Source organism: Panthera uncia, chromosome B4 (assembly GCF_023721935.1).
Source record: "Panthera uncia isolate 11264 chromosome B4, Puncia_PCG_1.0, whole genome shotgun sequence".
Lineage (NCBI taxonomy): Eukaryota > Metazoa > Chordata > Mammalia > Carnivora > Felidae > Panthera > Panthera uncia.
In genome coordinates this window covers 111,157,942-111,169,389 of record NC_064809.1, presented here as the reverse complement: position 1 = coordinate 111,169,389, position 11,448 = coordinate 111,157,942, and the positions used below count along the sequence as shown (strand labels likewise).

At 44.5% G+C, this 11,448-nt stretch overlaps 1 protein-coding gene across 1 annotated transcript; it reads left to right on the top strand.

Annotated features, from left to right (window-relative positions):
• Positions 1-6,694: 6,694 nt before the first annotated feature.
• BTG1 (BTG anti-proliferation factor 1) lies at positions 6,695-9,480 on the top strand. The gene is made up of 2 exons (XM_049626081.1): positions 6,695-7,173; positions 8,165-9,480. Exons 1-2 carry the CDS (start codon positions 7,026-7,028, stop codon positions 8,530-8,532), a joined length of 516 nt encoding a protein of 171 aa, XP_049482038.1. The 5' UTR covers positions 6,695-7,025; the 3' UTR covers positions 8,533-9,480.
• The last annotated feature ends 1,968 nt before the right edge of the window (positions 9,481-11,448 follow it).

The following is an 11,448-nucleotide window of genomic DNA, read 5'->3' as shown; positions in this document are numbered from 1 at the left end:
GGTTCTGCTAAAAGGAAAGAGACAAGGTCAGGGACGGAGGCCTGGCTTTGAGAAGTGGCCCTGGTACTTAGCTAGAGAAGGTTCAAGGAGAGTTCCTCCAGGGCAAGTGATCAAATTCCAAAGCACTGCTGAGGTAAACACACAACCTTATCCTTCTAGCCGCCCTTCTTCCTCTTCCACCTGATGCCCGGGCTCCCCTCAGTTGCTGGGGAAGGGGGACTGTGGGGTTGACCCCTCCCTGATTCCTCCTGCCAGTTTAGGCCAAAGCAGAAGTGAGGAGCTTCAACAGTTTAACATAGAAGGCATTTTTGCTGCTTTCTCTTATCGGCCCCTAGGGATACTTTTCATTCCAGCGAAATTATTTTATTTGGCAGATTAATGTTTTAATATGTTCTTTGATTCATTTTTCAGTGAGCCCTTTAATGAATGTAGCTGTGTTTTCCTGGGTTATGTCAGCCATGAGAGGTCTCCTTAGCTGTCTCGAGTTTTTTCTTTTTTCTTTTCCTTTCTACTGTCTCTACTCATCTCTAAATGGTCTTCTAACTTTATAGGGTTTGATTTCTCACAGTCCCTTTTAGAAAAGGTAGTATCGGGGCGCTTGGGTGGCTCAGTAGGCTGAGCGTCCAACTCTGGATCTCGGCTCAGGTCATAGCCTCAGGGTTCGTGGGATCAAGCCCCACGTTGGGCTCCACGCTAACAGCTCAGAGCCTACTCGGGATTCTTTCTCTACACCCTCTTTCCCCCCCACCCCCCAAATAAATAAACTTAAAAAAAAAAAAAAAGGTAGTATCAGGAGCATGTTTCCAAGTTTTGGAGTTTATGACTTGAGAGTTCGAATCTGGTTGCAAGACCCTGGGAAAATTATTTATTTTCTTTAGGACTGAAACCTCATATGTTTCACTGTTAATTATACAGACCTAGTGGTGTTTCTTGGAGGATTATTTGGGAATTATTCTTGGAAATTATTTGGGAAGCTCACAGTGTGAGTTTCACAGTGATACATGACCATCGCTATTGCTGCTGGTAAGCCTGGTAAGCAACACTTTAATCCCTTTTTTTTTTTTTTTTTCCGATTCTCTATGATCTGGATTGCTTTAACAAGAAGAAACAAGGTTAGTCCCAAATCTGTATGTGTCACCCTTGGATTTCTAGTTCTCTTCTGTTTTCGGAACCCCAGTAGATCCAAACCTTAGTACAAATGCCTTAGTGTGTGTCCTGGGACTCAAACCTCAGCAAAGCAAGGCAGGTCGCCAGGTGGGGAGGCTGCTAAAAGTGGTCTCCTTCCTGTGGGTCACCAAAACAAGAATAAATAAAAGCCATAGGTCTCTGTTGAAGAGATAAGCCCACGTGCAAGCTAAATTATTTAAAGATTTAAGTAACAATTGGAGACAAAAACAGAGAGGTCACTTCAACATTACCGTTTTCCAATCCGTCATCCTCGGGGCTCTCCAAAAAATAAATCTGGTCCTATCACTTCCCTGTCAAAAATATCCCACCTCTGAACATCCTATGCACCCCCAGCCACCAGTTTTTTCGCTACTATTTATCTTCCTTGTGTTGGTTTCAGTCTTGAAAAGACTCCAAGTTCAGACCCCTCCTTTTCTTCCTTCCAAAGAGAACTAATTATGGGCCAACTTAACTGGTTTAGCAGAGATTATTCACTTTGGGGGCTTCCTTTTCTCTTTCTGAACCCAAACACCTGTGAAAATAAGTGCCTTGTCTCTATCTGCTGTTAACACTGGAGAGAACTCTTCTAGTGTACCCTGAACTTTTTGGTTAAGCTGAGTTTTCTAAAGCAAGCGGCACTGACACGTAGCACTCTATCTGGAAGTAAGTTCACGATAAGTACAACTTTAGTGAACGCAGCCAGCTGACAGGCAACAAGGAAGCCATCTCCAACTCAGCCTGGAAGTCTGGGTCTAAAGGTGCCTTCAGGGGAGGGAAGGTCCAGATGGATAACAAGACCTTTGCTAGATGACATTACTATATACTAGGGGGAGGTGGGCAAAGGACTTCCAGACAAACTTTCGAACTGCAATACAGCCATTGAAAAAATTCTGGGACTTTCCCAGCAATAATCCAGGAATCCTGGATTTCATAAATAAATTGAGAGACTGGAGCATTGGAAGGACACGTGAGAAACTTCGGGATACAATGGCAGTATGAGAGAGTGGCACATAAGCAAATGACACAATGGCTAACCTGATGTAAACATACTAAAACATGTCTACACAGCATAAGGGGAAACAAAGCAAAAAACCTTAAATGGGGGCAATGTGGACAATACCACAATATTCCTGAGCAACATATCTAAGTTACTTTGGTCTCCATTTGTCTATCCTAAAACAATGTTTATTTATAAAAGCAATTTATGCAATAATCTAACACGGCAACCAGGAAAAAATTGCCACGGACTTTATTTATCTTGTCTCCTCAAATATTCACTGTCCAATTTTTAGCCGCAAAAATTCTCTGTATATTATTTTGCACCCGGAAAGTCGCAAGTAATGGTTCTGATTTGCCTCATTTGAATTTTGATATGTCTATTTAACATCATTCAAAAACATATACTATGCATTGGGTGTTAGGCATTGAGGGTACAATAGTGAGTTACGTAAGATGCTTGCCCTCAAAGAATTTACAGTCTAGAAAGAAAAAGAGACCAGTGCACATAGTAAATCTAGTATGTTTGATAAGTGTCAGAGCCAGGGGAAGGGAAAGCAGAATACTGCAGATGTTTACGCAAGTGCAGAGGATCATGGAGGGCTTCTTGGAGGATGAGCAAAAAATCAGCTTTTTTGGGGGAAGGGGAATTGGAGAAGGTATCTCAGGCCATGGGACTGGCATATAAAATGAATAGCATACTAGCTTAATTTAGTGTCATCCTCTTCATAGATTTAACAGTTTAGATGAGTTCCCAAATGTAGGGCCATGACATGCAAAAAGTGGCATTGAGTGACTTTAAATTTATTCAATTACAAAGACCCTGCTTTATTCTAATATGGATACCTTTCCCACTCTGGGGATGTTAAAATACCATCCGTTTCCCAATACGATCATGACAGCAGATGGCAATGGGATTAAAAAAAATCTTTGGCAAAATAAAAGATTTTCAACATTGTGTGCATCCTTAATTTTTACTAGTCTATGAAACAGACAAAGGAGTTCCCCTGCCCTATGTAAATGTTTCTTTTTTTCTTTTTCTCTTTTTGGTTAGTCCAGAGCAAACTGTTCTAGTAACAGTTAAGCTGAGGGATGGGAATATAAATCCCCAGCCCTTTGAAACTCTAGTTTGTTGTCCAATAGTTACCTCTATAGAAAGTACTTTCTGAACTCCTAAGCACTCTTTCCAAAGACCTGACAATCTGTGCTTTTACTTGCAAACTTATTTTGAAAAGCAGTTTCATTTTCTAGATTTGTTTTGATAGAATTCCTAAGTGCTGGTTGTGTGTGTGTGTGTGTGTGTGTGTGTGTGTGTGTGTTTCGTGCTTTGATTTAAATTTTTCTAGGTTTTGGATATAAATTTGATATTATCAAATTGCCTGATGACAATTTAAGCCAGCTAATATTTATATATTATGTACAAATTATATATATGTATATATTTGGAGGCTTATTTAATGCCAGAGATAGTGCTAAATAGTTTCTACAGTTATTCTAGTCAGTCCTCACAACAACCTTTCAGTTTCTGAAGAAAATATTATGCAGAAAGTCTAAGTAACTTGCCTCTTACACACAGCTGAAAGAGATGGGTGTGTAAATACAGTTGACCCTTCACCAACAAGGCTTCGAGCTGTGTGGGTCCACTTACATGTGGACTTTTTGATCAATGCCACACTAGATTATAAATGTATTTTATTTTCTTAGCTTTACCTTATTATAAGAATACAGTATATAATACATATAACATACAAAATACATGTTAATTGACTTTATGTTATTGGTTAGGCTGCTGCTCAATAGTAAGTTATGAGGAGTTAAGTTTTGGGGAGTCCGAAATAATACATGGATTTGACTGCTTCTGGTCCCCTGCCCTTCATCCCTGCATTTTTCAAGGGTCAGCTGGAGTTGAGACTGCCCTATAGTTTAGCCTAACAGAAAAATAAGAAAGTGCCTTTATAATTCAAAAGCTGTTGAGAAACACCAGCTTGTCTTTTAGATGGGAAGAGCCTGACTAAACCTCTGGAAAAATATTACTAAACATATATATGTCCAGAATTGAAAACTGTTGGTAATTAACATGGTGCACTATCTAAAGCTTGCATTTAGGGCCAATGTTTATTTCCAGTTCTTTCCCCGAGTTCTCTCCCTAGATTCCCCCAACGACTAATTTCTTAAATCCATGTCTCTTAAAAGAATGATTTAAAGTGGGAAACATACACATACAATAAAAAAGTGTGGGGGTGAGTTTAACTTTCTGGTAACCCTACCTAACTGACTTTAAAAAGTTTTCAGGAGTCCAGCCACTGTCTGGGAAGGCAGTAAAAGTGGAAAGAACAAGGACTTGAGAGACAAGTCTGAGTTCAAATCCTAGCATTTTGTTAACTTCATTACTTGTTTTGCAGAGGAGTCAACTGAAGCTCCGATTATCAGGAGTCCCAAGTTGGAGACCAGGCTTCATTTGATTTCTCATCTAATGCTGGAATGACTGATAAAGTGAGGAAAATGAACACCGCAGATGATTAAGGGTGGGTGGGGTTAGGAGGGCTATCAGAAGATCTTGTGCTAGGGCTATGGTGATTTTAAGCATTTACCTTGGGGGTACCTGGGTGGCTCAGTCGGTTAAGCATCCGACTTCGGCTCAGGTCATGATCTCATGGTCCCTGAGTTCAAGCCCCTTGCCGGGCTCTGTGCAGACAGCTCAGAATCTGTTTTGGATTCTGTGTCTCCCTCTCTCTGTGACCCTCCCCCGTTCATGCTCTGTCTCAATAATAAATAAACATTAAAAAAAAAAAAAAAGAATTTACTTCAGTTTTCCTATTTCCTTTTGAGTAGTAAGAGGTTTCATGTCCTCAGTGAATTACCGTGACGTTTGTTTTTAAACAAAGTTCTCTCCAAAAAGTCCTAGAATGGAACAGATGTACCTTATTTGCCATTATTTTTGATGCATTTATCCAAAGAAAAGATGTTCACAAAAGTTAATGCTTTTAACAATACTATCTTTAAAGTATTTAGCTTAGTTTAACTACCTAATTATTGTGTATGAATTTAAAACCTAGCAGTTTTTCCAAACCCAGTTTTACATGTTTCATTTAAACAATAAAACGTTTTCTCCTTCAGCTTTATACAAGTTCTACTTTTGCTACATTTCTATACCCTTTGGCTAGTACTTAAAACACACACACACACACACACACACACACACACACACACCTCAAAGTGGTGTGTTTTGCAATACTGATGACCAACTAAACTCAGGATATTTATTTCCATCTGGTAGAGTTCAACTTCTGCCTCTTGTTTGCTTTCTCCATCTGTCCGACTCACCATCTTTTTTTTTTTTTCCCTCTCTTCCTTACTGGAGTCAGAGTTAACCCTCTCTTAGGCTTAATCGTTTTAGCAGGCTCAAGCCTTAGCACAAGTCTTTTTCTCTAGTTTTGGAAGTAGGGTTTCCAGTAAACTCAAATGTCTAAGCCTAATACTTCCCTAAGCTTCAAATTTAATCTTTATTTTCTTCTGTTTTTATAAAGAGCAATGGCCAGAGAGCTATTTGGACCAGAAAAAAAAGGAAAACAATCTTTGGTTAAGGTATAAACGGTGTAAATGCATTACACAAATGTGTGTTTCCAGTACAGCCTTAACTTTACGGGATCCGCGTTACTACATTATCTTCAGAAACAGGCTTTCCTATCAGCACGACGCTGGATTCAGTAAGGTCTCCACTCCTCTCTCGTTTGACTCCTGAAATTACTGAAACAGCAACCACAAAAGGCTTACTAACCTTCTATTTATTTTGCAATTAAACTTTTACAAAGACACCCCCGCTCCTCCCGAGGGTGAAGCTGAAACGGTTCCCTGACGTAGGCAGCACGTCTACTAGGAGACCCCCCCCCCCCGGCCCCCCGACTCCCTAGAGCTGCAGAAAGACCTTCAATAGTAGCCCTTTCGTTCCACTTTCTCCGTATCCCCGCTGCACGCCCCCGCACACTTTCAGCACCAGCACCCGAACCCCGCTGCTCGGCAAGAACCTCCCGCTTGGGCAACCAGCCTCTTAGGAGCGGGGACGAGATTGAAACACCCAGCGCGCGAGGGGACAGGCACCTCGGACTTGCAGCCGGATCTGCGCGCGCGGACGCCAAGAAGGCTTTTATCTGCCCGGCACTGAGACTCCCCGCCAGCGAGCCCAGGCAGCTCACTCTCGCAGAGGATGCGCTTGCGCTGGGCCCGGAGTAGCTGAACCGGGAAGGAGGAGCTAGGGCTGGGGGCGGAGCTTTCACACGCGCACCCTCGCTCGGCTCCGTCCCTTGGCCACAGCCCGCAGGTCCCGGGCCGCCGCTCCGGAGTTTATTTGTTTACAAGCGGATTACGTCAGCTCCTCCCTCTCTTCCCCGTCTCCGCATCCACCCCCTAGCCCCCTTTTCCCGCCCCCTCCGGCTCCGAATCTGCTGCGTCACAATGGTGCGATCTCCGGATTGGCTGAAGTCGGCCGTCATGCTCCAGGTACGCCACTTCCTTTCCGCCGCGCTATAAAAGCTACTGCACGGCTCCTGCATCTCTTTGCCGCTCCGAGCTGGAAATGCAACTGTTAGGAGCTTCGGAGGCTGCGGAGCTGGACGCGGAGGCGGCTGGGGAAGTCCGAGCGATGTGACCAGGCCGCCGTCGCTCGTCTCCTCCTCTCGCCTGCCGCCTCCTGTCGTGAAAATAACTTTTTTACTATAAAGGAGAAAAAAAGTAGCTGTCCGCCCCTCCCGCCCTCTCTTCCTCTCAGCCCTCTGACCTGCGAGGGAGCCCGGGGTGGCCGCTCCGTCGTCGGGGCCGCGCCGCCGAGCCCCGGCCGCCCCGGGCCGCCCCCGCCCGCCGCCCCCATGCATCCCTTCTACACCCGGGCCGCCACCATGATAGGCGAGATCGCCGCCGCCGTGTCCTTCATCTCCAAGTTCCTCCGCACCAAGGGGCTCACGAGCGAGCGACAGCTGCAGACCTTCAGCCAGAGCCTGCAGGAGCTGCTGGCAGGTGAGCCGGCCGCGGCGGGCGGGCGAGGGGCGCCGGGCGGACGCGGACCGCACACCCGGGGCGGGAGGCGGGCCGAGCCGTCGGGGCCGCGGAAACCGCGGCACTGCCCCGGGCCGGCCGCGCTCGGGTCCCGCCGCGGGAGCGGGGCAGGCGCGCCTGGCGGCCGCTAACGGCGGGTCCTGGCGAAGGTTTGGGGGCTGGGCCGAGGGCTCCCCCTCCCCCCACGGCTGCCCCACCGAGGGGAGAAGGGAACAGGCTCACAACAAAGAGACTACAGCCACTGAGGCGGGAGCTGCGGTCCTCGGACCGTCCGCGGATTTGGGGACAAAGGAGCTGCGGGGCTGGGGTTGGTTCGACGCCCCCTCCCCCAACCCCCTCCAACCGTTGTGGGCTCGGCGGCCGGGCCCGGGGCTGGGAGACAGCGCCGCTGTCCCGGGGCCAGCCCGGGACGGACGTGCCGTCGCCCCGCGCCTCCTACCCCTGACCATTAATCATCGGATTTGTCACCGGTTCAGTTGCAGCCCTGCCCAGAGCTTGGTTTAGTTAGGGTTGCTTGTTTTTCTTCCCTTCGGGGTTAACAGCCCGGTGGCGCTTCTCCTCCAAAGCCATAAACCCCATTGTGTGCGGCTGGGGTGGGGTGGAGAAAGTAAACAGGTTCCCGCCTGGCCGCCGGTGCCATCCGGCTGCCCGGCCAGCCGAGGCCGCGCGCCGGATTCCTGTTTTGGCGGCTCAACCGGTTGGTTCCTGGAGATTGTTTTGTCCCCTACTACTGTGTTGTTTCTAAAACCCTGCCCGCTCTTTTCCCCAGCCCCAAGCACGCACAGCCGCGGTGCAGTGCTGGGCGTTTTTAAAAGTTGATAGTTTAAATTTTTCACTTTTCAAAGGAGCCTGCGGAAGGAGGAAGCCATAGCGGGATCTTACAGTAACGATCTAAGCATTGTTTCTCTCTCTCTCTCTCTCTCTTTCCCTCTTTCCCTCTTTCCCCCTATAGAACATTATAAACATCACTGGTTCCCAGAAAAGCCGTGCAAGGGATCAGGTTACCGTTGTATTCGCATCAACCATAAAATGGATCCTCTGATTGGACAGGCGGCACAGCGGATTGGACTGAGCAGTCAGGAGCTGTTCAGGCTTCTCCCAAGTGAACTCACTCTCTGGGTTGACCCCTACGAAGTGTCCTACAGAATTGGAGAGGATGGTTCCATCTGTGTGCTGTACGAAGCCTCACCAGCAGGAGGTAGCACTCAAAACAGCAGCAGCGTGCAAATGGTAGACAGCAGAATCAGCTGTAAGGAGGAACTTCTCTTGGGCAGAACAAGCCCTTCCAAAAACTACAATATGATGACTGTATCAGGTTAAGATATAGTCTATGGATGGATCATCTTATAATGGATGGATAAATTTGATTTTTGCTTTGGGTGGGCTCCTCTTGGGGATGGATTATGGAATTTAAACCATGTCACAGCTGTGAAGATCTGGCACAAGATAGAGTGGTAAAAAAAAAAATTTTTTTAAGTGACAGTGCCATAGTTTGGACAGTACCTTTCAATGATTTAATAGCCTGTGAGTCCAAGTAAATGATCACTTTATTTGCTAGGGAGTGAAGTCCTAGGGTGGTTTCAGTTTCTCCCAGATGTTAAACCTAAATTTTTTCCATCAATCCCTTTAAGGCAAATCTGTATTTCAAAGAACCTTTCTCTGCAGTAGACCTTGCGGAGGAAATTTGCACTATTACACTTGAAAATGGTTAACTTTTTTGGCAGCTGACTAGGAAAGCTCAACATTTGAAACATGGTAGTACTGGAAATTTTGACAAGACTTTTACCTAGCACTTAAATTTGTATAAATGTACATAAGACAAACCTAGTAAGCATGACCTGGGGAAATGGTCAGACCTTGTATTGTGTTTTTGGCCTTGAGAGTAGCAAGTGACCAGAATCTGCCGTGGCAACAGGCTTTAAAAAGACCCTTAAAAAGACACTGTCTCAACTGTGGTGTTAGCACCAGCCAGCTCTCTGTACATTTGCTAGCTTGTAGTTTTCTAAGACTGAGTAAACTTCTTATTTTTAGAAAGTGGAGGTCTGGTTTGTAACTTTCCTTGTACTTAATTGGGTAAAAGTCTTTTCCACAAACCACCATCTATTTTGTGAACTTTGTTAGTCATCTTTTATTTGGTAAATTATGAACTGGTGTAAATTTGTACAGTTCATGTATATTGATTGTGGCAAAGTTGTACAGATTTCTATATTTTGGATGAGAAATTTTTCTTCTCTCTATAATAAATTGTTTCTTATCTTGGCATTTTAATCAATCTCTTGTCATGATTATAGAGGTTCAGCTCAAAGAAATATGTTTCTCAGAAGACTTAGGTTCTATAAGCTATGTGAATGTCAGTTGCACACTGGTCATGCTGAAAAACATTTGATGGGAGTGTACATGTCTAGGTGTTAGAGGAAACACAGGGTAACTTTTTTTTTTAAATCTCGAAAGTCAAAACATGGACACATTACCAGGCTAATCTCACGAAATGAGGATAAGAGACAAAGGTAACATCTACCAAAAATGATACTCAGAGGATTATATTTCATTGCTTCCCTGTCGAAGTGAAGATATAAATGTTCCGTTCTGGCCCACCTTTGAAAAAACAGTAATTTTGCCCCATGGAATCCATGTTCAATTAGAAAATCCTGGGGTAGGTGACCCATAGTCTTAAAGAACAGGCTAATCACTGCAGAGATGGTGGTGTTTTGCTTTTCATCAGCTGCAAGATTTACATAAAAATCTCTTAAGCTGGAATTCAACAACAGGTACGTTTATCAATTTTTATTCTCAAAAGTTGGAAATGTGAGTTTTTGATCCCTTATTTTCAGACTTCTGTTTCAGATAAATTCTCAGAACCCAAATGAAACCTTGCCAGAGTGTACATTACTCCACTACCCCATGTGATAAAAACTTGTTGGTAGTTCTTTGGTTGAACGGGATTTTGAAAGTGGAGAAGGTTGAGTTTTTCTGTACACCGTTAACTTACAGTGGCTTTTGAGATACGCATGTAATAAACATGATCACACTGGAAGTACCCCGCAGTTGAGGTTCCTTGAAATCAGTAGTCCCAAATTTGGGGGATACACAGAAGTAAAGCCACAGCCGGATACGCAGGTGTTTAGAATACGAACAATGTCTGTGTACTTCACCCGTCATTCGCATTAGAACCACGGCACGCGGAATACCCTTACCAGTTATGGTTTTATTTTCCAGCGTGTTCTTTGAGAAGCCTCCCGGTTTTTCAAATTTGAATGTACAATGAAACAACCGGTAGTGGGTAGTGTCGTCTTCCACAGGTCTCAGCCCAGTTCTGATTAGCATTGTTTGCCAACCGCATCTCTGGTAACTCCTTTGAAGCCAGGTGCTTGCTAAGGTTTTGCATACTAAGCCATTGGAGCCTAAGGCAGAGTGTCCAGAGAGTTTAGGAGTATATTCTAACCGAAAACTTCGGTCATAGAACCGATTCTCAACTGGAAAATCATTTTTGAAGATGGTGACCTCAGACTTTTCGGTACTTTCAAAGAAATTCGGTAGGAAGAGAACTTAAAAACATTTCACTTTAGAATGTAGGTGATGTCTGGCACTTAAGGAGCTGTTAAGTTCCTCTTTAAAAAGGCTTGCAAATATCACTGAGACCTAGCATCCTGCTGTTTCCCGGGACTTGAACCCTTAGTTCTCCAGACAATTGCTTACGGTGCTGGAGCTTTTTAATTTCTCATTGATTGCTTCTGGGGGCTGTTTTTGCCTTGCTGTTTAGATAAAAACTGTGCTGCTGTATGCACCTGCAGGAGTGTACCAATCTGCATGTGCAGTCATTGTATCTGTGTACTTGTAAGAAATTTAATACTGATAAAATTTAGAAGGCTTTTACACTGAGTGAGAAGACACTTCCTTAAGTCATTTTAAGAAAGGAGGACTGCTTTCAAAAATCATTAGCTGCCGTTGGCACCAAGAGTTCATGATTATTAGCAGTACCGTTACGGGTGCCACTTTTCTGAATTTTAACAGGTAGTTTTAAAATTATTTCCTCTTCTCCAAATGTAAGTACTATCTTGCTGTATAATGCTGAAGCAAGGATTACCCTGGTTTGTGCAGGATAATGTGGCTGTTTTCTCCCCTTCAGTCTGGGATGGGAATCACATGTCCATAGCCTTGAGTTACAATATTTCTTGTATTAGTAGTAGACGGGAAAGTCCACTAGAAAATCGCTTTCTGGTACTGTTGCATAAATGA

Bases quoted from the DNA above. Each gene is read 5' to 3' on its own strand.
- BTG1 (XM_049626081.1), top strand. From the start codon at position 7,026: ATGCATCCCTTCTACACCCGGGCCGCCACCATGATAGGCGAGATCGCC. The intron at 7,174-8,164 runs GTGAGCCGGCCG...TTCCCCCTATAG, and splicing joins CCTGCAGGAGCTGCTGGCAG to AACATTATAAACATCACTGG.